The sequence below is a fragment of the Pteronotus mesoamericanus genome, unplaced genomic scaffold (genome assembly GCF_021234165.1).
Source record: "Pteronotus mesoamericanus isolate MK-2021 breed Mesoamerican mustached bat unplaced genomic scaffold, CSHL_Meso_final contig_68, whole genome shotgun sequence".
NCBI classification, from domain to species: Eukaryota; Metazoa; Chordata; class Mammalia; order Chiroptera; family Mormoopidae; genus Pteronotus; species Pteronotus mesoamericanus.
In genome coordinates this window covers 437,846-458,066 of record NW_026555234.1, presented here as the reverse complement: position 1 = coordinate 458,066, position 20,221 = coordinate 437,846, and the positions used below count along the sequence as shown (strand labels likewise).

Here is a 20,221-nt window from a genome sequence, read left to right as displayed (position 1 = left end):
TTTTATTAACATGTTTTACATGTACAGTTTATTAGCTAAGCAACATCCACATGCAAAACGGAACACTAAGCACAAACCTCTACGGGCAGCGGTGTCGGCTACGGCGGTTCACTCGATCCCAAGCTGTCGCGGCGACTCAGCTGGACTGCGTTTCTGTGACCAACAGCGTTTAGAGCCAAGTGACGGGGCCCTGCAAGGCCTGGCAGACCTGGCCCAGCGGGTCCCCTGACGCACGGGCCGTGTGGGCGGGGTGCAGCCTGTCCCCGAGGGTGCCGGGCAGCAGCGGCCGGGCGGGGCCCACGTTCCTGGTGCTTCAGGGGCAGCAGCGACCCGGCATGGCCGCCGCCACGCCAGGCCCCCACGCAGGACACACCTGTTCCCAGGGCTCCCCCTCAGTGATGGAGGGGGGCTGTTTCTGAAACGTCCCCGAGCTTCCCTCAGCGTCAAGTCCTCTCCAGGAGCATCCGCTAGTTGGCTCACGTTACAAAATCCTACGATCAAAATGTGGTCTCCAAGCACAAGCCTCTCCGCTCTCCCATCCTCTCCTCCCGTGTCTGCGTTGTTCATGGATCTTTGGTCGCAAGAAACAGAAACACCGCCGCAGGCAGGCGCAGGCGTGGGCCTACATGATGTACACCTTCTCGGCTTGTGAGAAGTGGAAGACCTCTTTGGTTCTCGGACAAACGACCTTATCGTCTTGACGGATAGAGAGCAGAGACTGGAAGATAAGACCAGAACGTGTTAGGACAAACCACCTAATGAGCCACCAGAAAGTAAATTGTCTCGTTTAGCCAAAGCTGCTTCCTGAAGGCACATCTGTCAGAGTCCCAAGCTCCCCGCCTGAGGGTCCCCACCCCCAGGCCCCTCACGTTGTAGCCGTAGACGTAGCCGTTGGGCAGCATCATGGGCGGGTTGTTCTCGTTCATCACGTCGCCCGAGATCTTGCAGACCAGGCGGGAGTTGGCGCAGTGGGCCATGGGCAGGGGCTGCGCCAGCTTGTTCAGGGAGCGGCTGCACACGGGGCAGTCGGGGCTCTTGGAGCTGCCGTCCTCCTTGTAGCACTGTCTGTGCCTCGGGTTAAGGAAGGGTCCCGGGGTCCCGGGCTCCGGGGTGAGACCAGGGGCACAGAGGCCACTCTGCCACACGGGTGCCGGGCAGAGAACAAGCAGAGCTGCTCTTCCAAGGCAGAGAAGCCGCTGTGTCTGGCAGGGAACATCCCGAGGCCCAAGTGAAGCCAGCGGCCAGAGCCCCCCAAGCCCCCAAGTGCGGGGGACGTGCATGCCCGCCCAGCCCTGCCCGCCCACCCTGCCGCAGGGCAGGCGAGAGCCATCGGAGCAGGGACCTTCTCAGGGACGCTGGGAAGGCTCACAGCCCCCAGCCGGCCCCGCCTCTCGAGAGCGTGCTGCACAGGCCTGGGTACAGCCCGGTCCCACCGCAGGCGAGGCCTGCCTGGCACTCCGAGCGCCAGAAGATGAGCGAGAGGCAGACAGCCCTGATGGGGTCCCGGAGGGGGCCCCCGGGACACTTGAGAGGGACCCAGAGACGCTGGGTCAGAGCATCCGCTCTGTGGCCACAGGGCACCACTGGTCTGCGGAAACTCGGCCTCCGCTCTGCGGGATTCTCAGGAACCCCACAGAACAGCCGCCCAGGAGGCTCATGCCCCAGCTGCCTTCCTGGGCGCGCGGGTGCCGCAGCGTCAGCACCAGGGGAAGCAGGGCCAGGGCCAAGACCCCAGAAGGATACGGCGTCTTTATGGCCGAGAGGCCGGCCTGCAGGGTGAGGGTGAACACGGAGCTGTTCCCCAGCTGGTGCAGCCGGTAGTTGTCGTACCGGAACTGCTGGATCAGCATCCGCCACCGGGCCGGGTCCAGCAGGTCCTGGAAGGGGAGGCGGGGGCTGGGATGGTGTGCGGCCTGTCCCCCCTGCGCCGAGGCCCTTGGGGGCGCACCCCGGGGCCGCACCTGCCACCCAGCAGCCCGGGCTCCGGGCCAGTGGGCGGGCATGGCTGTCTGCCGGGGACCCCAGGCAGGCGGCGGGCTCAGCTCTGGGCGCGGACAGGCCAGCTCCCAGGCCCTGCTGCCCTTGAGGAGGAGGAGGCAGTGCCTGTCCCCAGGGTGGGCGCCACACCCACCCTGGGGGGGGAGGTCCGCATTTCTCACATTGCTCCCAAACCCCCCCGGGGCAAGAAAGAGATGCAGCCTGAGGTCAGGGCTGAGCTTAGGGGACCACCCGCAGCCACATGTTGCAGAGGCTCTGGGTGTGGGGTGCTGGGGGGCTCCGCCTGGGGTGCGCCGGCTGCACGGGAAGCCCCGGACGGAGCCGCTTCCAGGCCCAGACGGCAAAGCTGGTTCCGTCCTCCGGCCGGCCCGGAATCCGGGTGGTGAACCCCAACCCCAGGGGGCGGGGGCGCAGGCCTTTGGGAGGCACTCGGGTCCGGAGGGTGGAGCCCTGCGCTGGGTCTGAGCTCCCAGCACCCGCCCCGACGGGCAGCACCCGCACTGCCCCTCCAGCCTCCGTCCGTGACGGCCACGAGCTTCCTGCTGCTCACGGGCCGGTCTGTGCCGGGGTGGCCAGAGGGCGCACGCGCCGGCAGTGGCGGCCTGGCCCTGGGGGCAACAGGGGGGGAGGGGGGCTCGAGGGGCGGGGACTTGGTCTCCAGGGGGACGGTGCAGCCGTGGGGAGGGAAGGCCTGTGGTGGCTGCGTCAGCGCAAGCGGCTGCCACTGGACACGGGAGGGGACAGTGAGCCGTGACAGGACAGGTCCCATGTGCGGGGCTCGTGGGCACCAGGTGGAAGCTGTTGGGGGAGCTGAAGGTGCAGCTGGTTTCTCAAGTGTTTACACTCAAGTGTGAGACCAGAGAAATGGCCGGAAGTCGGACTGTTCAAGGACAGGAAGCACAGCTTCAGGGTTTGGGGGGAGACTCGGAGGGTGCAGCCCCGGAACCCGGACGAGACGAGCACGGGGGGCCGGGACGTCCTGGCGGGCGGGAGGGGCGGAGGCCGCCGCCGTGGCCGTTGGGGCCGGGGGTCTTTCAGGACGAGAGGAGGGGGACCCCAGGGCGACTCAGGGCCAGCGGGGCCGCCCTCGGGCTCCACGGGAGACGAACGGCACGGCGGCTGTGGCTGCGGGGGAAGGGCCTCCGCTCACCGGTGCCCAGGGCGCCGGGCACAGCGCGGGCGCCCCCGCCCCCGGCCGCGGGGGAGGTGCTGGGCTGGCCAGGTCCCGACCGAGACCTGCTCCGACCCCCACTCTCAGCGGCGAGACGGGAGCAACTCGGGCAAAGGCCCGCTTGGCCTGTGGCACCGCGTGGGGCGTGGGAGTGGCCCCCGGCCCCGGGTACCTTGTAGGGGGAGATGTGCGTGTCTGGCGGGAAGGCCAGCATGCCCATGACCTGGCGGACTTCGTCCAGCTGGCTCCCTTCAGCCTGACTGAAGTGTTTCCTCGCGTGCCTGGAGAACAACATTCGGTCCTTCTGAGTCTGCATTTTCACCTTCTCGAACCTCAGTTCACTCTGCACTCAGTGACCTGCCTCAAGGTCTGCTGGGAGCCCAGCCCCCCAGGGCCGGACCCCCACCCAAGGGCTTGGAAGCGGAAGTCCAACACCTCGAGAGGACAGGGACAAGGACAGAGAGGTGCACCAGGCACAGAACCCCACACTGAAACACCTGGGGACAGTCACCCTGCCACGCGGGACACCTGCCCCAGCCCTTCCGATGACCCTGGTTTGTGCGGACCGAAGCCCCAAAGACACGCTGCCCCTGGACCCCAGGGACAGAGCAGAGCCGCCCCTCGGTCTGCAGCGACCGCCCACGAGACCCCAGGTACACGCCGGGGCGCTGAGCTCCACGGCCGCACACCCGCCTCCTTCCCAGAGGCGCCCCCGTCCCCTCTGCGGCTGAGACAGCCCGCGACCCGTCCTTCTGCCTGGGCTGCTGGGCCCGCCCCAAGGACGGGCCCAGGGAGCCCCGGGTGCCCCACAGGACTTCACGGCCCTCTCCCACAGCCCTAAGGGAATAACCTACCCCGTCCCTGCCCCGGCCTGAGGACCCTGGAGCCGGACGGAGGGCCGAGTGTGCCAGGATGCCCCCTAGCAAGGGACCTGACAGCACTTCCCCAGCAGGAAAGACGGAGCCCACGCGCTCCTGCCTTCCGGCCTCGCCCCCACCCAGAACCACACGCCCCTTGCGCCTCGCACCTCACAGCGTCCAGTCTCTTGTTCTGCCGGATGAGCTCGATGAACTCCTGAATCCTCAGGCTGAACTCCAGGCAGCTCTGGGGGCAGAGACGAGGCAGAGGCTCACACGCCGGCCCCGCGGAGCTGCACCCCCGCCGACCCCGCACACCGGCCTGACCCCGGGCGTGCAGCGCTCGCGAGGGAGGCGCAGGGCCGCCGGGGCCGGCCTGGCACCCCGGCCCTGGCTGCCGGCTGCCGCCCAGTCGCGCCTGCACCTGCGGGCCCAGCCCCTCCCAGCGAAACGTGGTGGGGGCAGCGCTGCTGCCTGAGGGCCTGGCCCTGGGAGCGGCCGGGCAGCCCCGACAGGGGCGACCTCGGGCGAGCAGCAGCCAGGAGTCGCCACCGCAAGGCCCTGGGCGCCACCAGCAAGTCACAGCGCGTGGGACGCAGCGTCCCGAGGGAAGCAGGGGGCCGTGCACAGGAGCGCGCCCTCCGCACCGAGCCCTCCCCAGCTGCGTCTCCTCCCCGGGCCACCAGCCTCGCCGGGGCCTCGCCTCCACTGGCTTCATTGTCACAGAATCTAAGTAGCGTCCGCCCTGATCTCTGGTCGGTCCCACCAGAACCGGCCGTTGAGGGCAGACAGGCCCGGCCCTGCGCCGAGGCCTGGCTCCTGGCTCCTGGTGGGAGAGGCCAGCAGGTGGCGGCACCTCACATGCACAGAGGTGTCAGCAAGTACAGGGACCGCTGGGTGGGGCCCCGCGCACACCTGTGAGGACACTCCAGGCAGAAGGGCCAGCCAGTCCGAAGGCCCGGGGCAGGCAGGGCCGGGCAGGGGGTGAGCGCCGAGGCCCATGCGTCTGGCAGACACCAGCCTGGCAGCCACATGGGAGGCTGAGGGGCGCTGTGCGCCCCCGCAGGTGCTCTGTATACCCCCAAAGGCTCCCTCGGGGGCTCAGTGACCTCAGGCCTACCTGGGCCAGACCACCTGCGGCCGGGAGCAGGGGAGGCAGCAAGCAGAGGTAACTGCGGTGCCCTTGGGTGAGTGAAGGCTGCGCTGGCTCCCGGCAGCAGGCAGCCTGCCGGCCACACAGAGGGCCCCGCGGCGTCGGCACAGCCTGCGCTCGAGCTCCACGGCTCCAGGCCCGGGGCTGCACGCGTGGAACCCCCCGCGGCCAGGTGGGCCCGTCAGCGCACGCCTCTCAGACTCGACAGCTACCAGCCGCGCGTGCTTCTCGCGCCGGAGCCTCCTGCTGTGCGCAGCCCGAGGCTCAGCAGGGACTGCCCAGGCCCTGCCCCCGCACCACAGCCGCGTGGGCAGCCGCGGCACGGCCCCCACGGACAGGGCTGCCGGGTCACTTACCTGGCACCCCGCACACCCACATCGGAGGCGCCCACATCCGGGCAGGTCCCCTGCCATCGTCCCCCCCGCCCTCCGCACGGGCGGGCCTCCCCGGGCCTGGCCCCTGGCTGCGTGGGGCCGGCGCCCTGTGCAAACGCGGCGGAGCCCCCGGACGGCGCGGCGGGGGCCGGGCCGCAGCGCCGACGCTGGTGGGGCCCCCAGGGCACTGCAGCCCCGCGCTGGGCCGGCCGCACTCCTGACACAGCAGGTCCCGAGCCACGTCTCCTCGGGACGCGGCTGACACGGTGCCGTGGGGACTCACCTCTTCTTTACCCCAGTCACCCCGGGCACGGCCGGCCCCGTCTGTCGGACCCACTGACAGTCGGGCGAGGCCTGACCGCAGCCCCTGGCAGGTGACGACGCGCCACGGGAGCGCCCTGGACAGGCGATCGGAGAGCACTGCGCGCCAGCCACGCCCTGGGCTGCCTGTGGCTTCTGCACACACGCAGCACACCGTGGGCCCCTGTGCACACGTCCTCACGTGTCTGGAGACCCGTCAACGCGCCAGATGCTGACTGGGCTCGATCACCTACTTTGGCAGTACCTTCCAACTACGTGAAATGCGGGTCTCAGAGCTTCTCTCCTCCTCTACCTCCTGACTGACCCGTGGGGTCCCGCTGGCCTTGGCGTGGCCCTCCCAGGCTCCTCTCCCCTCCCGGCCTGTGCGTGGGACAACGTGCGCGAGCTCACGGGCACGTGCACGCCCGCACACACGCTGCACAGGCAGTCGGGCACGCTGCGTTCAGTGCGTCACCCCAGCACACTCCTGGGCGACCACGCTCAACGGCCGTCGCTGGGCCTGGCCTCGCCCGCCTGCCCACACGTGGCTGCACGGCCCCATCGGCGGCGCCCGAGCGGGCGCGCCCTCGCCAGGCAGCCGCGCGTCCAGGAGGTGCCGGGCGCGCAGAGACACCCTGTGGGGCAGGGAGCCCCTCTCCTGCCGACCCGTCTCGCTCTGAGAGCGCACGGCGGGGGGCGGGGGCGGGGCGCGGGGCGGTGTTACGTACCAATTCTGGCTTTCCTTTTATGGTTTCCATACCAAGATCCTCACTTTCTTTAGGGGAGCCACTGGCCACTCTACTTTTCCGTCCCGGCTTCGCGTCATGCTCGCTTTGGCGGCCCTGAGTGGCAGAGAGTGTCACCCTTGGCTGGTCACCACGTGCACACGACAAACGCAACCAGGGAGGGGGAAAGGCGCTCGGTGTAGAAAACAGAAAACAAAGGTCTGCCGGTGGCGGGAGGGTCAACGCAGGCCGAGCGTTCCCGCAGCCCCACGCGAAGCCTCGCTGCGAGCGTGGGCAGACTCCGCGGCCACGTCCCAGTGTCCCTTTTTAAAGCTGTGCGTGGGTCTCAAAGAGAGCTGTATCCAAGGAGCACACCCCAGCCTGGAACTCCGCACCCAGCAGGGCTGCGCCGGCCCCCGCCTGGGGCTCCCCGCGCCTCTGGCAGTGCAGCGGTGGGCGCCCAGCTCCAGCCCCAGCAGGCCCACCATGCGCTTACGCGAGGTCGCCGCCCGCCGCCTCGGAACCTCATGCTCAGAACACCGGTCCAAACCCTAACGCAGAAGGGGGTGCACCGCCCAAAATACCCAAAGCCCACACCAAACCCAGCGACCCCAGCCAAGGACCCGACCCAGAGACCTCCGGCCCGGCCCCGCCCGCCCGCCCCGCCGGGCCCGCACCTTCATCTTGCGCAGCCGCGACTTGTTGTCGTGGCACCAGGCCAGGCAGGTGGCCGTCTCGCGCCTCTCCAGGGACTCCTCCACTTCCTTGGCCGTCAGGAACATCTCGATGTTCACCAAGTCCTGGGGGCGGGGGGTACGCGCTCAGACTGCCGGGCATGTGCGCCCCGGTACCCACGGCCCCCCAGCGCCCTGCAGGGACCGCTCTGACCGCGCCTGTGCACCGCTGCAGGTCGGCTCCTCCCGGCACCGAGAGGTCTGCACGTGGGCCAGCCAGGCCTCGGGGGACGGGAGGGACAGCCCAGCCGGACCTCGGCCGGAGCGGCCCCCGCGACCCCCACTTTGCCCTACACCAGGTGGCCTGGGCACTCCGGCACCCCCTCCCCTCGTCCTCTGTGGGTTTCCCCTCCGAGGACTTATATACACTGAGATGCTTGAAAAGGGGTGGCCAGCGTGCACGGGTGGGGCTGCAGCTGCCGAGCCTGGGGGTCCCAGCAGAGCAGGCGCCCGGGACGCAGCCCCCAGTCAGCAGGCAGGGACCCCGCAGCGAGGCCGGAGCGACCCCCGTGGGGACAGCAGGAAAGGCAGGAGCCGTGAGAGGGAGAGGGATGCTCCAAGGGCACAGGTCCCCCCCGTGTGGGTCAGACACAGACAACGTCCGACACAAAGGCCCACCGCTCTTGCGAGAAGCCCAGAGGCGCTGGGCGCCTGCCCACGCCCGGGGACCCAGCTCGGGGCTGAGGCCCGTTCAACCCAGGCGGGAGCCACGCGTGCGGGTGGCACGGAGCGAGGGGGCATCATGGCGGGAGCGATGCGTCCCCAAGGGGAGGGAGGCTCCGAGGGGCTCTGCACAGGGCAGGCCGCCGAGCACGAGACGGACTCACTGTGTGCGTGTGGGTCACGGACGTCACCTCGGACCTGGACGGGGCAGCGGCACATGGGGGCAGGGCGCACGCCGCTCGGGACAGCTGCGCCCGAGGGTGCGAGCGCGCCTGCCTCTGTGCCGGCTCCACGGGAGCCACTGCAGACAGACCCACATGCAGGGCGAACGGGCGGGGGCGCGCGGGGGGCCCGCCCTGCGCACCTCGATGCCGCTCTGCCGCGCCAGCTTCACCGCTGTGTTGTAGTAGCCGCAGCGCAGCAGGTGCTCCACCATCATGCGGTCCATGCGCTTCCGCTTCCACAGGCTGGCGGCCGCCGGCTGGTCGCTGCTGTGCTCCTTGAGGTGCTCGATCCGGCGCTTGCACAGCTTGGCGCTCTCGTCCTCGGCCTGGATGGACTCCACCGCCTGAGATGGGCACACAGCGAACTCAGGCGCGCCCTCCCCGCCGCCAAGCCCGCCCCCGCGGACCCGCGCCCGGTCCGTGGCGGCCGACGGTTGGGGGGCCTGCGGCTGTGCTGCCACGCACGTTGCATTTTCACGTTTTACCTTCTCAACCCAACTCTTTAATCCTCGCCTGAGGACGTGTTGATTGATTTGAGAGAGAGGACTACCGACGGGCGCCTCCCTCACACACCGGGTCCTGGGGGCGTCACGGGACGGCCCTGCAGCCCAGGAGCGCGCCTGTCCGGACGTGAACCCACGTCCTCGACGCACAGGATGGAGCTCCAACCCGCCGAGCCCCTGTCCGGGCTTCGGCCTTTCAGCCCTATAAACTGACGTCCTATCTGCTATAACACTTTCCTCCCTGAAGTCAGTTTTGTTCAAAAATAACATGGCTGAACGGCAACGCCCCTGTGTGCCGTGAGGCACAGCCACTGCCGCCGCCCGGGGGGACCCGCGGCTGCAGGCTGGACGCCAGGCCCACGGAGCCGCCCGCCGGCCCCGCTCTCCCGGCCGCTCCCCGCCTCCGGTCTCGCCCATCACAAACTCGGCTGCCGGGGCGTTTGCTGCTCTTCAGAGATGGCCTTTCCCCTCGCTGACTGCAGTTTCTGTGTAAAAAGACCGCACGGGCTTGTTTCTGTTTGTCCTGTTTTGGGCGGGAACTGGCCCTGCTCCCGGCAGGGCCAGCCCGCGCAGCGTCCGCTCTGCTTGCAGCTCTGAGCCCCGATGCCCGACCCTTCAACCGGTGCTGCTCTCTGGACACGCCCTCGGGCCCGCCTCCGGGTCCCTAGCGCTCACGGCAGTCGCCGGGCTCTAACCTGTTACGGTGTCTGTTCTGAGCAAACATCTGAGTTTCTCACTTGGTTCTTTCCAAGCTGCATCACTTTTCATGCTTTCTGTTCTCTGCGCGTGTTTCCCAGCTCTTGCTGCCCCAGTGAGCCACGGTCTCTGGCCACCGCCCGGCTGCAGCCTGCCCTCCCTGTCTGTTGGCCTCCTGCGTGCCTGGGCGCCGGACGCGCGCCGCCGAACCACGTTCGCGGCCCGGCACTGGGAGGCCGCCGCAGCGCCCACCTGAGGGGCGGTGCTGTGGGTCCCAGCAGCAGGCCCGGTGCGCTGGCACGCCAGGCTGGAGGGGCTCCCACGGGCGTGGGACGGCCAGTGCACCCCCCTCCCAGCTCCTGTCTGGCCCCCCGCCCTCCCACAGCCCCTCTCTTCCCAGCAGTTCTTGAAAACGCTCGGCAGAGCACGTTAAAATGCCACACTTTTGCCCTGGCTGGGAGGCTCTGTTGATTAAAAGGTCACTTCGAGCACCAAAAACTTGCGGGTTCAGTTCCCAGCTGGGGAACATATCGGAGGCAACTGATCGTTGGTCTCTCTCTCTCTCTCTCTCTCTCTCTCAAAACCCACAAGCACATCCCCAGGCAAGGATTTAAAAAATAAACAAACACGCCCCGCCCTCTGGGCTGTCCTCAGGGAGCAGGCGGGTGCCAACGCCCTTCCTGCCGTTCCCAGGAACGAGAGGCCCCAGGTGCTGGGTGGAGGTGAAATCCCAAACACAACGAACCGGCCTGCTGCCCACCCCGTGCCCCGCGGGCCTGGGCCGGCAGGGCCGGCAGCCAGGCCCCAGGGAGGCGCACAGGCCCCAGGGCTGGGGGCTGCCCGAGGCCGCGCCGCCTGACAGCGACGGCCGTCCACACAGACTCCCGTCGGCGGTGCCCCCGGCCCCCGGGCGGCCTGGCCCCGCTGGTCCCAGCTCCCACGGGCAACGGCCCTTCCCCCCGAGCGCCCGGTGGCCAGAGGGTGGGCAGGCAGGCCTGGGGCCGGCACCGACCTTCCTCTTGAGGACGCTGAGCTTCTCCACCACGCCGTCCAGCAGGCTGACCACGGAGTCCACGGCAGGGCAGCTGCTCAGGGTCTTCTCCAGCTCGGCCACCACCATGGTGACGTGGCTCGTCTCACGGTCGATGTTCTTCTGAGCGGCCCGGAAGCGTTTGTTCAGCGTCTCGTAGGGCACCTGGAGGGGCGAGGGGAGGCTGAGACCCGCGCGGCCCTCCCTCGGGCGTCCGGCTCTCTGAAAGCGCGTCTCCTCCAAGACCAGACCGAGACCCGCAGGAGGCAGCACGGGCGGCGGCTCAGCGGTGCTCGCAGACAGACAGACCAAGGCGGACACGCCGGCTGTCCCCAGACCTCAAAGCCGACCAAACTCGGGGGGCCCACTGCCCGGGCCCGGCGTCCGCCCCCGGCTCCGGCCCCGACGCGGCAGGGGTGTGGCATCCGTGTCCAGGCCCGACAAGTTGTATCTTAAGGTCACACCAAACTTCCTAACATTTTTTTTTAAATCTTGAAAGACATCTTCATTGCTTTCAGAGAGGGAGGGAGGAGAGACAGGGACGGAGAACGGGAGAGGAGACACACACCAGTTCAGGCGAGAGGCGCGCGCCGGCCGCCCCAGGACGGCGCCCCACCCAGGGGTCCCCGCGCCCCGGGCCGCCCCCCGCGCGGGGACGGAACCGCAACCCTTGGGTCTGCGGGATGACGGGAGGGCCGCCCGGCTGGGGCTTTCCGCCTCCTGATGAGAGAAACCAGCTCAGGGCCGGGCGCGCCCTCCACGCGCCCGCAGCGGCAGGCGCCGTCACCTCGGTGCCCCCGCGCGGGCGCTGGGCTCGCCTCCAGGCGGCCGTGGCCGCACTTCCTGCCGCGGCCCCTCCCAGGCAAGAACCCACCTGCCCTCGGCCCTTGGGGCCAGCGCCCTCCACCGCCGCCCCAGGCTGAGCTTGCGTCACAGGCCCCGCCTTCGGCCACCGTCCATCCCCACAGCCTGGCTCAAGCCCCGGACCTGGGCAGTGTCCACAGGCGGGGTGTGACCCGCTCCCGGGGTCCCCATGCGGGGCTCCTGCGCAGTGTGCGCTGAGCCGGACGTGGGGGCAGCCCCTCAGCCCAGCTGCTCCGCGGCCCCCGCCCCCCGCCGGCCGCGCTGCCCTGGGTCTCCCCCAGCTCCCTCCCAGCTCCTCCTTTCCAAAGGGCTGGCACCACACAGAGGAATGGAATTCGGGAAATGCTGACGATTCTAAACCACATCCAGCGACCACTCGAGATCGCGGCCGAGCTCGCGATGCTCCCAGACGCTCAGGGACCCAGGCCGGCACCCACAGACACCCTGGGAGGAAAGCGGCTCAGAGAAAGGCCTCGGCCGAGCGGACGAGGCCAACAAGCCGTGTCCACGAGGCACCGCGACGGGACCAACGGCAGCGCGGAAGGAGCCTGCGGAAGACGCAGAGCAGACGGGGGCCAGGCTCAGGAGGGAAGATGCCACCCAGACCGACAAGGACAGCGTGACAGGAGGTGACAGGGTCGGGGAATGTTTTAAAAAAGTAAACGAGCATCTATTCCCCTACGGTCACAGGCAACGAAACAGAAAGCAGCTGAATGGGACCGCGTCAAGCTTCCAAACTCCAGGAAGCACAGGGAGCCACGCGGGCACACCCCCCACCCCACTCACACGGGCCGACGCCCAGAACCCGGGACACAGCAGCCCCAAATGACCTGACTAGGGGCCGGGCAAAGGACTCAGACAGGCACTTCCCCACTCACATGCAGCACACGTGCCGGGAGGCGCTCGACGGGGCCCCCCAGCCGTCAGGGACGGGCTCCCGGGGAGACGGCCCGTCCAGCCCAGACGGCTGGCGGGACGCGGGGCCTGGGACCCTGGACGCTGTGGGGGACGTGCAAATGGTGCAGCCACCATGGAAACTGGAGAGAGGGTCCCCACAAACGGGCGGACGCCGCGCTGCCACGCCAGGCACCCTGAAGGTGACCCTTGACGGGGCGGGGGCGGGGTGCCGACCCCAGGGCAGGCGACAGCCGGCGCATACTCGAGTCTGCCCTCCGCGTACACACACTCCCGGCCGGAGCAAAAAGCCTGTTTCCAAGCGGCGGGTGGTCGAACTGCGGACGCGACACCCAGGGATACGAGGAGCCAATGACGCATCTACTGAAAAAACCCGCGAGCAAGTGCACCTGTGCCGTTCACACCTGTGCCACGCGAGGGGCCGCTGCACCCCGGGGGCTGACGCGGCCTCAGAGCGACACCCTGCGCCCGCGCTCACTGCATCCTGCCCACGAGCCGCCGAGGGGAGCAGCCGCGCCAGCCACGGACGGCAGGTGAAGGACCGCGGGCTGTCACTCAGCCTTGAGGCGAAGGGCGTCCGGCCGCGGGCCGCAGCGGGGGGGGGGGGGGGCAGGGGGGCGGCCCCGGGTGGAAGGAGGTGAGCCAGACACGGGAGGCGGCCCCGCGGGAGCCCCCTCCACGGGGTCCCCAAGGAGACAGAAAGGTGGGAGCCTGGACGGTGGAAGGCACGGGGAGCTGCTGCCTCAGGGCGCCACGGACCAGCGGCGTCCCCGTCACTCACGCGGACCCCCCGGCTCCCGGGCCTGCGGCCCGAGGACCACGGCCGCCTCCTCAGCGCCTCCCTCCCCTCCGGCGACTCACGAGGAAGCCCTTCCCGTTTCGCAGCTGCAGCGACCCGGGCGACCGGCGGCCCAGACACCCCAGGGCCACCCGCACTGCCCCCCGCCCGGCCGCTGCCGCGCGAGTGCGTCCGCCGCGTCTCCAAAGTTGGCCGTGGGGTTTCTGACAGGATTTGCTGACAGAGAGACTATTTCCACTTGTCATCGTTGTTTTCAGCCACTTCCACCAGCACAGGAAGGAAGTATTTCCCCAACAGCATGAGAATTTCTATCTTTCACAATTAAGAAACCTCAGAAGAGGTTCCTCAGTGTTCGTCCCAAAGCCAGCACCTCCGGCCGGGGACCCAAACTCTCGGCCCCTCGGGGCCGCACTGGAGAGCTGTCTCGGCCGCACACTGAACACGCACGTTCTAACGGGAAAAACACCCCACGATGTTTCACGTCAACTCGGGACTTTGTGCCGGGCCCCACGCACAGCTGCCCTGGGCTGGGGGCGCACACGGCCGGGAGCACCGGCCGGAGCCCTGGACGCCGGCGTCCGTCCTCCACGCCCAGGAGAGCTGCCTTGTGTCCTGCACGGGCCCGGGGCAGTCTCCGGCCGCCGTGGCTTCGCGCCACCCTGCGCAGACCCTCGCGCGCACGGCGCCCGCCCCGCGGGAGGCTCACCGAGGACGGGAGTGGTGCCGACGCCCAGGAAACAGGCTCCTTGAAAAGCAACCTGTTTCCGGTCCGTTTCCCGGGGCGTCGGGGCGCCAGCCGCTCCGCACTGCCCTCTCAGGATGCGCGGCCGCCCCTTCGCCATCGCTGGCGCCCCGCCCAGTCCTCGGGCCTTTGTGGAAAGCGCAGCGCCCGTGAAACGCAGCGCAGCGCCCGGCCGGCCGCCCAGCCCGTGGCACGGCTCGCGGACCCAACGCGACAGCACAGGGCGGCGGGCACCCGTCTCGCCCCGCACATGCGGCGCTAGCACAGCGTGCTCTCCGGCTTTTTCAGATAAAGAACATAAACGGAAGCCGTTCAGCAACAAGGTCGCTGCCTCAGCACTTCACAGCCCCTTCGGGCTGCCTGCGCTTCCGCGTCCCATCCCGTAGGAGAAACACCTGAGCAGGGACGGGACGGTGGGCGGAGCCTGACCGCCGTGACCAGCGTTTTCCAACAGAAACACGGCCGCTCCACGGACGCCAGGCCCCCTTCCTGCCTGCTGAGAACATACATGTCCCCTCGGCCGGGCCGGGCCACCGGTCTCGTTCACCGCGTCAGGTCGTGGTGGCTGCCGCGCCCACGTGCAGAGAGGGATGGGTCCGAGGCTCCCGGGCACCGGGCGCCGCGCCCGCCTCTCTCACCCATTGCGGGCGTTTCCCAGTCAGTTGGCTTGTGTTTTCTGGGCACGGAAACATTATGTCTCCTGACTCTAACATGCACGTTCGCTTCTGTTTCAATTCTTACTGAGCTGGACAAAACTGCTAAAATGACGTTGAACAGTCTATTTTTTAATTGAAGAATGATTTCTTCTCTGCGCCCCCAGAAATTACAACTCTGTGGTTAGAAAGAGACAGAGAAGGGAAACACTGTGCCCAATGGAGGCAGGAGCTAAGACAGCGGAGCAGGAGGGCGGAGGGACTTCCAGGCCCACCAGGCGACCTCGCTGGGCAGGCGGCACCTGCGCCACGGCCCGAGCAGGGAGGGAGAGGATCTCGGCCAAGCAAACAAGGGCAAAGGCCCCGAGGACCCCCATGCTGGCGTATCCTGCGGCCGCAGGGAAACCACTGTGCCCAAGCCCCCAGGGCAGCACGGGGGTGGGGAGGGGACAGGGATAGGGACGCAGGAAACCAAGCCACGTGGGTCTGGAGGCCACTCCACCACCTCCAGTTTTCTACCCCAACTAAGACCAGAAGCTCCCAGAGACAGGGTGGAAGGTGGAGGGGACCAGCAGCGGCAGAGGGCGTGGTTCCGCAGGGGCCTCAGAGCCACCTGAGGAGGACACTGAGGCCGCAGAGAGCCCTGAGCCCCAGAGCAGCAGCAAGAGGGGGCAGGCTCCGCGCATGAGTGACCGTGGGTGCAGGGACGGCTGGGGCGCAGGGGCTGGGGGCCTGCGGGGCGGCGAGGCCTCTGGCCCGGCCGGCTGGTACCCCACGAGCCACGTTCGGCTGCACAGCCCGGTACTGAACCGTCAGGGAAGACTCAGCGCCAACTCTCAGCACACAGCTACTCAGACAGCCGGCGGTTTTCTTCCAGAAAGCTTTCAACACAATGCCCTCCAGGTAGGAAGATTCTAAAACACATCATCACACCTGAAAATGCCCAACAGGCCCCGCCGGCCCACAGTGCTCTCGTGCCCAGGCCCACGTGGACCGCTGCCCCACCAGAGCCCCGAGGGGCACGCGGGCCATTCGGTCAGGTCCTTGCGCCGCCGCGGCCGCCGCTTTTTCCTGAGACCCGCCTCCCTCGCTGCGCCCCCGGCCGACCTGCGGCTGTGGCGCCCGGGGCCCTGCAGGCCCAGCCCCTGCGCAGCTTTGGGAGCGTCCCGGGGCCCACCAGCGGGGCCGGGGTCTGCCGAGGCTTCCACACGGCCGACGAGGGTCTCCCCGAGGCCCCTCCGCCGCCGCCCGGCGGGTCCCAGCTCCTGCTGCCCCACACTTGCCTCGACTTCATCCTGGTTGTTCAGGGACCCGGACTGTCCTGTCCCCTCGTTCAGCATCTCCCTTCCACCGCCGGGACCTCCCCGGTCCCTTCCTTCCCGTCCCCTGGCGCCCCCAAGGCCGCAGCCTCCGCCCACACCCTGTGCCGCCACCGTGCACCGGCAGGCCCGCCGGGGTCTGCTGCGAGGGTCGCAGGAGAGGGGCGCGGGGAGCTCGGCTCTCAGGGCCACCACCCCTCCTGAGCCTGGTGGCCGCCAGCTGCTGCCACTGGCCCAGGGCTAAGCATTTGCACCAACTCCAGGCTTAGCCCCTCTGCCACAGACGACTGGGCATCAGAAAGCCCTTCCTTTCCTGACTTTGACGTTGTTTGAAAACAATACTTTAAACACAATGACCTGCACACACAGAAGTCCTCCCTCAACCCAGTCTACGCGGCCGGGAAAGGCCCAGGCACACGCCGGGCAGACGCACCACAGCCTGGGGGACGTGCCCAGGTCCCGCCCATGCAGCCCAACACCCGACACGTGGGGAGGAAGGCCAGGGCGCAGGCGGCGGCGTCTTGCCTGCCTCGCAGCCAGTGTGTCCGGGAGCCATGAGGGCAGAGGGGCCGGCCTGGGGGGGAGCAGGAGCCGGAGAGGCAGGACACCGCGGTCCCCGTGCCGGCCACAGGAGGCGCAGGCCGGCCGCCCGACTTCGCAAGTCACCGGCCTGGAGCTGAAGGGAGGCCAGGCCACGCCGGCAGCCGCCCGGGATGCAGCGCGCGCAGGGCCACATGCGGCGCCTGCCGGTCTCCTCCGCAGGCCGCCATGCTCGCTGGCGTCCCCACACGCCACGCCACGCCACGCCACGCCACGCGTCCTGCAGACTGGCCGAGGCCGGGCTTCAGAGCTGCCCGGGAACCTACAGCTTCAGGCTCACGGCCGTCGCCCACATTTTCCACAGCAAGCACAGACCCAGGCTTTGGAACTGCAGGGCACGACTTGGTTGAAAGACTGTCACCAAAACAGAAACACACAACTGAAACAGTCCTGCACACAACGGCCCAGCTGGGAGCAGCGTCGGCGCTCCCCAGCCGGTCACCTGTGAGGAGGCGAGCACAGCTGGAATGGGGCTGGGCTGGGGGCCCCCGGCTGGGGTGCTGAGCTGAGGCTCCAGGTGGGCGGGGGCTGGCGCAAGTGAGAGTCGAGGAGGAGTCAGGCTCTCCCCCTGGGCTGTGCAGACTGCCCTGAGCAGGGTGACAATGGAGGCGTCTACGCTACCGCTCGACCTCGGCTCTCTGAAGGGAAAAGCAGGAATACCCCAGAATGTCAGCGGGACAATCAGCAGAACAACTTAGAGGATAAACATGTTACTTTTGTAATCAGAATAAACTATTAAAAACAAAACAAGTACAAGATGGTGAGCTAGGCGCCCCAGTCCCGTCCCTCTTCGTCCTGCGCACGACACCCCGGGACCCAAGGGTGAGGCCCCAGCCAGGGCCAGGCCAGGAGGCTGCGTCCCCCACCCCCTGGTGGGAGTGAGGGACACATTCCACGAAGCCAGATCCGGCCCGGGATTCTCACGGGGGTGATCCTGCCCCCTGGGGACACCTGGCCACGTCTGGACACCTTCTGTGCCCACACTCCTGGCACCTGGCGGACGGGGGCCCGGGCGCTGCTGGACTCGTGCAGTGAGCAGCCCTCACACAGGTGTCCGGCCGCGCGGGAAGGTCGGTGCCGGCAAGGACAGGGTGCCTGCGTCCCAGCGGGGCCCCCGGCCCCCGCTGCAGCTCCTCTCCTCCCGCTTCCCCCGCTGCCCAGGAGCGCCAGGCCCTGAGGCAGTGAGGAACCCGCCGGAGGCTGCCCACGCGGGGCTCCCGTCACATGAGTGCATGGTCCAGTGCGTGCCTGTCCCCTCGCCACCCTGCGGGACACAGGCCCGGGGACCAGGGAAGCACGATGACACTGTCCGGGGCCCTCCCCCGCATCCCCACCCCCTCTTCTGTGGCGCCCGCACCGTGCCCGGGTCCGGACCCTGCTCGATACGGCAGAGCACAGCTCCTGGGCCACCAGCTGCCCCAGCGTCCTGCTAAATGTACGTTAACAAATGCATCCAAGTCAAGGACTCCAGTTTCCCAGTGAAACCTCGTTATCCGCTAGGAGCCAGTCCTGAAAAGTTCTAGGAAAAAATGTTAACTCAGCAGTGACACATGTCAACAGAACTAGGTGACTAAATGGGACCCAACAACCTGGGAGGGCAAGTGGTGGGAGCAGCTTCTCTGGCTGCAAAAACTCTGCATTTAAATTCATTCTAAAAAAAAAGTAAAACTTTTTAAATAATCTGGCAAGCTCACCTGAAGTAACTTGACAATATTTCTTTACCTGTGTGAGTACGTGCGACTATTTGTTTTTAATTTCTCTTTGTTGACTTGAGAGAGAGAGAGAGAGAGAGAGAGAGAGATGGAAGGGGAGACAGGGAGAGAGCGTGGACCTGCCGCACTGTGAGCTCGTGCATCCACTGGCCGGTTCCGTGCAGCCCGACCAGGGATCGGACCCGCAGCCTGGGAGTCCTGGGCAGTGCTTCGACCGACCGCCCCCACCGCAGGCTACCTGACGGCGTGCGCTCACGCCGCGCTCACGATCATGAAAGACAGAGAGGGGGCTGGGAGGGGGCACGCTTTCCGGTCTGACGCTCCTCGCAGTCACCAGCTGGGACCAAGATGAGGAGCCACCAGTTCTGAACTTTGAACCTTGTCTGTCAGCGCAAATGACAAGCTGACGGTGGCCTGAGTGGGACACAGGCCAGCAGCGACCAGTCCCCCTCTCCGTGGTGGGGCCTCAGGCAGCTTGGTGGCCTGGCCACTGCGAGGTCCCTGCCTGCGTCAGAGAGCAGGGCGCCGGCTCCTGTGCCAACGCCGGGGCCCCGCAGCCTGGCTCGGGCCCCGCAGCCTGGCTCGGGCCCTGCGTCTTCCAACAGGCGGCCCCCTTGAAACTCAGGTGGCATGGAGCTCACAGCACCTACACTGGCAGAAGGTAACATCTCAGGGCCTGCGCTCTCCCAGCAAGTGGGGAACACGGGGCAGGACTCCCGGCAGCCCGGCCACACTGCACCCGGCGCCGCTGGCCACCGCGGGGCGGGGCGGCCCCCAGGGAAGGAATCCAGGCCGCCAATGGCCAGCTACAGCCCTCCTTGGAATATGGTGACCTTGACCTCTGACCAGCACGAAGCACTTGGGGATAAATTCCTTCAATCACCGCCAAGGCCTCTACCAATTCAGGAAGCAGCAAGTACAGGCCCTTCCACTGGGCACGCCAATTTCACCCCAATGGAATGCGACTTGGCTAGATGACCATCCAAGGTCACCCAACCGGTAACCAAGTGGCAAGAGCTGTATTTCAGGTTTGGTGACACCCCGCAAAATGGGCTCCCATCAGACCGTCCGGGCTCTCGTTTACTTACGACCTCCCTCATCAGGACTGAGCCAACGCACACGCCTGACGCGGAGCTTCAGGAGGGCAGTGGGCCACCCACCGCCGGGCCCCCGGCTGGGCGCCCGCGACCCCACCGGGCCCCGTCACCAGCCTGCCCCCGCGGGGCTGCCGGAGGGGCAGCGCAGGCTGCTGGAGACGCAGGGGCCCAAGCCGGCCCCGGAGGGCGAGGCCGGCGCCGGGCTGACGCGCTCCCCGCCCTGCCACGAAGCCTTCGCAGGACGCGCAGGGCAGCCACGGCCACTCACCACACCCGCCGGGCCGGCCCCGCAGACCAGCAAGCCGCAGACCCTGCCGCCCCGAGAAGCCCTGCCCCCCGGACCTCGCAGTCCCGGACCCCGCGACCCAACACCCGCAGACCCCGCCCCGCAGACCCCCACGCCCACAAACCCCGCAGCCCCCGGGAAGCCAGACCCCGCGCACCCCGCAGTCCCGCAGGCCGCAAACCCCGCCACCCCCGGGAGCCCGGCCCCCCCGGACCTCACCGACCCGCACTCCTCCGCCCCACACCCGCAGACCCCAGAACCCCCGGAGCCCCCAGACCCCGCCCAGCCCCCCAGGCCGCGGCCCGCCCCCCGCGGCCCGCCGGCACCAGCCCGGCGCGGCCGCCCCGCCCGCAGACCCACCTTGAGGGTGGGGTACTCCTGCACCTTCAGGGTCATGGAGAGCTGAGCAGCCGACTCCTGCACCGCCATCTTGAGTCGGCCAAAACATTAGCGGGCGGAGGAGAAGCGCCGCGCGGCACGCCGGGTAGTGACGTCACGGGGCGGGCGGCCGGCTGGGTGGGTGGGGCGACGAGTCTGCACCAATCGTGTCCGCCCACCGGCCTGGAGGCGGAAGAAGGCGCGGCCGCGGCGTGCACCGCGAGAGGCATCCGACCCGACCAATCACCGCCGGCCTTCCTCTCACGGAGCCAATCAGCGATAAGACCAGCTGGGCGGTCCCCTCCTTGAACTCGGGGCGGGGCAGGGTGGCCTCGTGGCGCGATATTGCTCCAGGCTGTCTCGGCGCCGTGGTCGCTTCGCGGGCTGCCCAGAGTACCTCGGGGTGGGGTGGATGGGGGACGGAGTCG

At 68.3% G+C, this 20,221-nt stretch overlaps 1 protein-coding gene across 2 annotated transcripts; it reads right to left on the bottom strand.

Annotated features, from left to right (window-relative positions):
- MAEA (macrophage erythroblast attacher, E3 ubiquitin ligase) lies at window positions 1-19,873 on the bottom strand. Of its 2 annotated transcripts, XM_054582203.1 has the most exons (10): window positions 19,776-19,873; window positions 10,411-10,593; window positions 8,340-8,543; window positions 7,256-7,378; window positions 6,582-6,695; window positions 4,197-4,273; window positions 3,342-3,450; window positions 1,744-1,877; window positions 870-1,065; window positions 1-718 (listed from the first exon to the last, which is right to left on the bottom strand). In XM_054582203.1, the coding sequence occupies exons 1-10, from the start codon at window positions 19,842-19,844 to the stop codon at window positions 623-625; spliced, it is 1,305 nt and encodes a 434-aa protein (XP_054438178.1). In that variant the 5' UTR covers window positions 19,845-19,873; the 3' UTR covers window positions 1-622. The 2 variants fall into 2 exon arrangements, with proteins under 2 accessions (XP_054438178.1, XP_054438179.1); XM_054582204.1 differs by lacking the exon at window positions 6,582-6,695.
- Window positions 19,874-20,221: the final 348 nt, after the last annotated feature.

Excerpts from the sequence above, each read along its gene's own strand:
- MAEA (XM_054582203.1), bottom strand. The coding sequence starts at position 19,844 with ATGGCGGTGCAGGAGTCGGCTGCTCAGCTCTCCATGACCCTGAAGGTG. Across the intron at positions 7,379-8,339 it reads CGCGGCAGAGCGGCATCGAG|GACTTGGTGAACATCGAGAT; the intron begins GTGCGCAGGGCG and ends CCCCGCCCCCAG. Across the intron at positions 719-869 it reads GCTACGTCTACGGCTACAAC|TCTCTGCTCTCTATCCGTCA; the intron begins GTGAGGGGCCTG and ends CTTATCTTCCAG.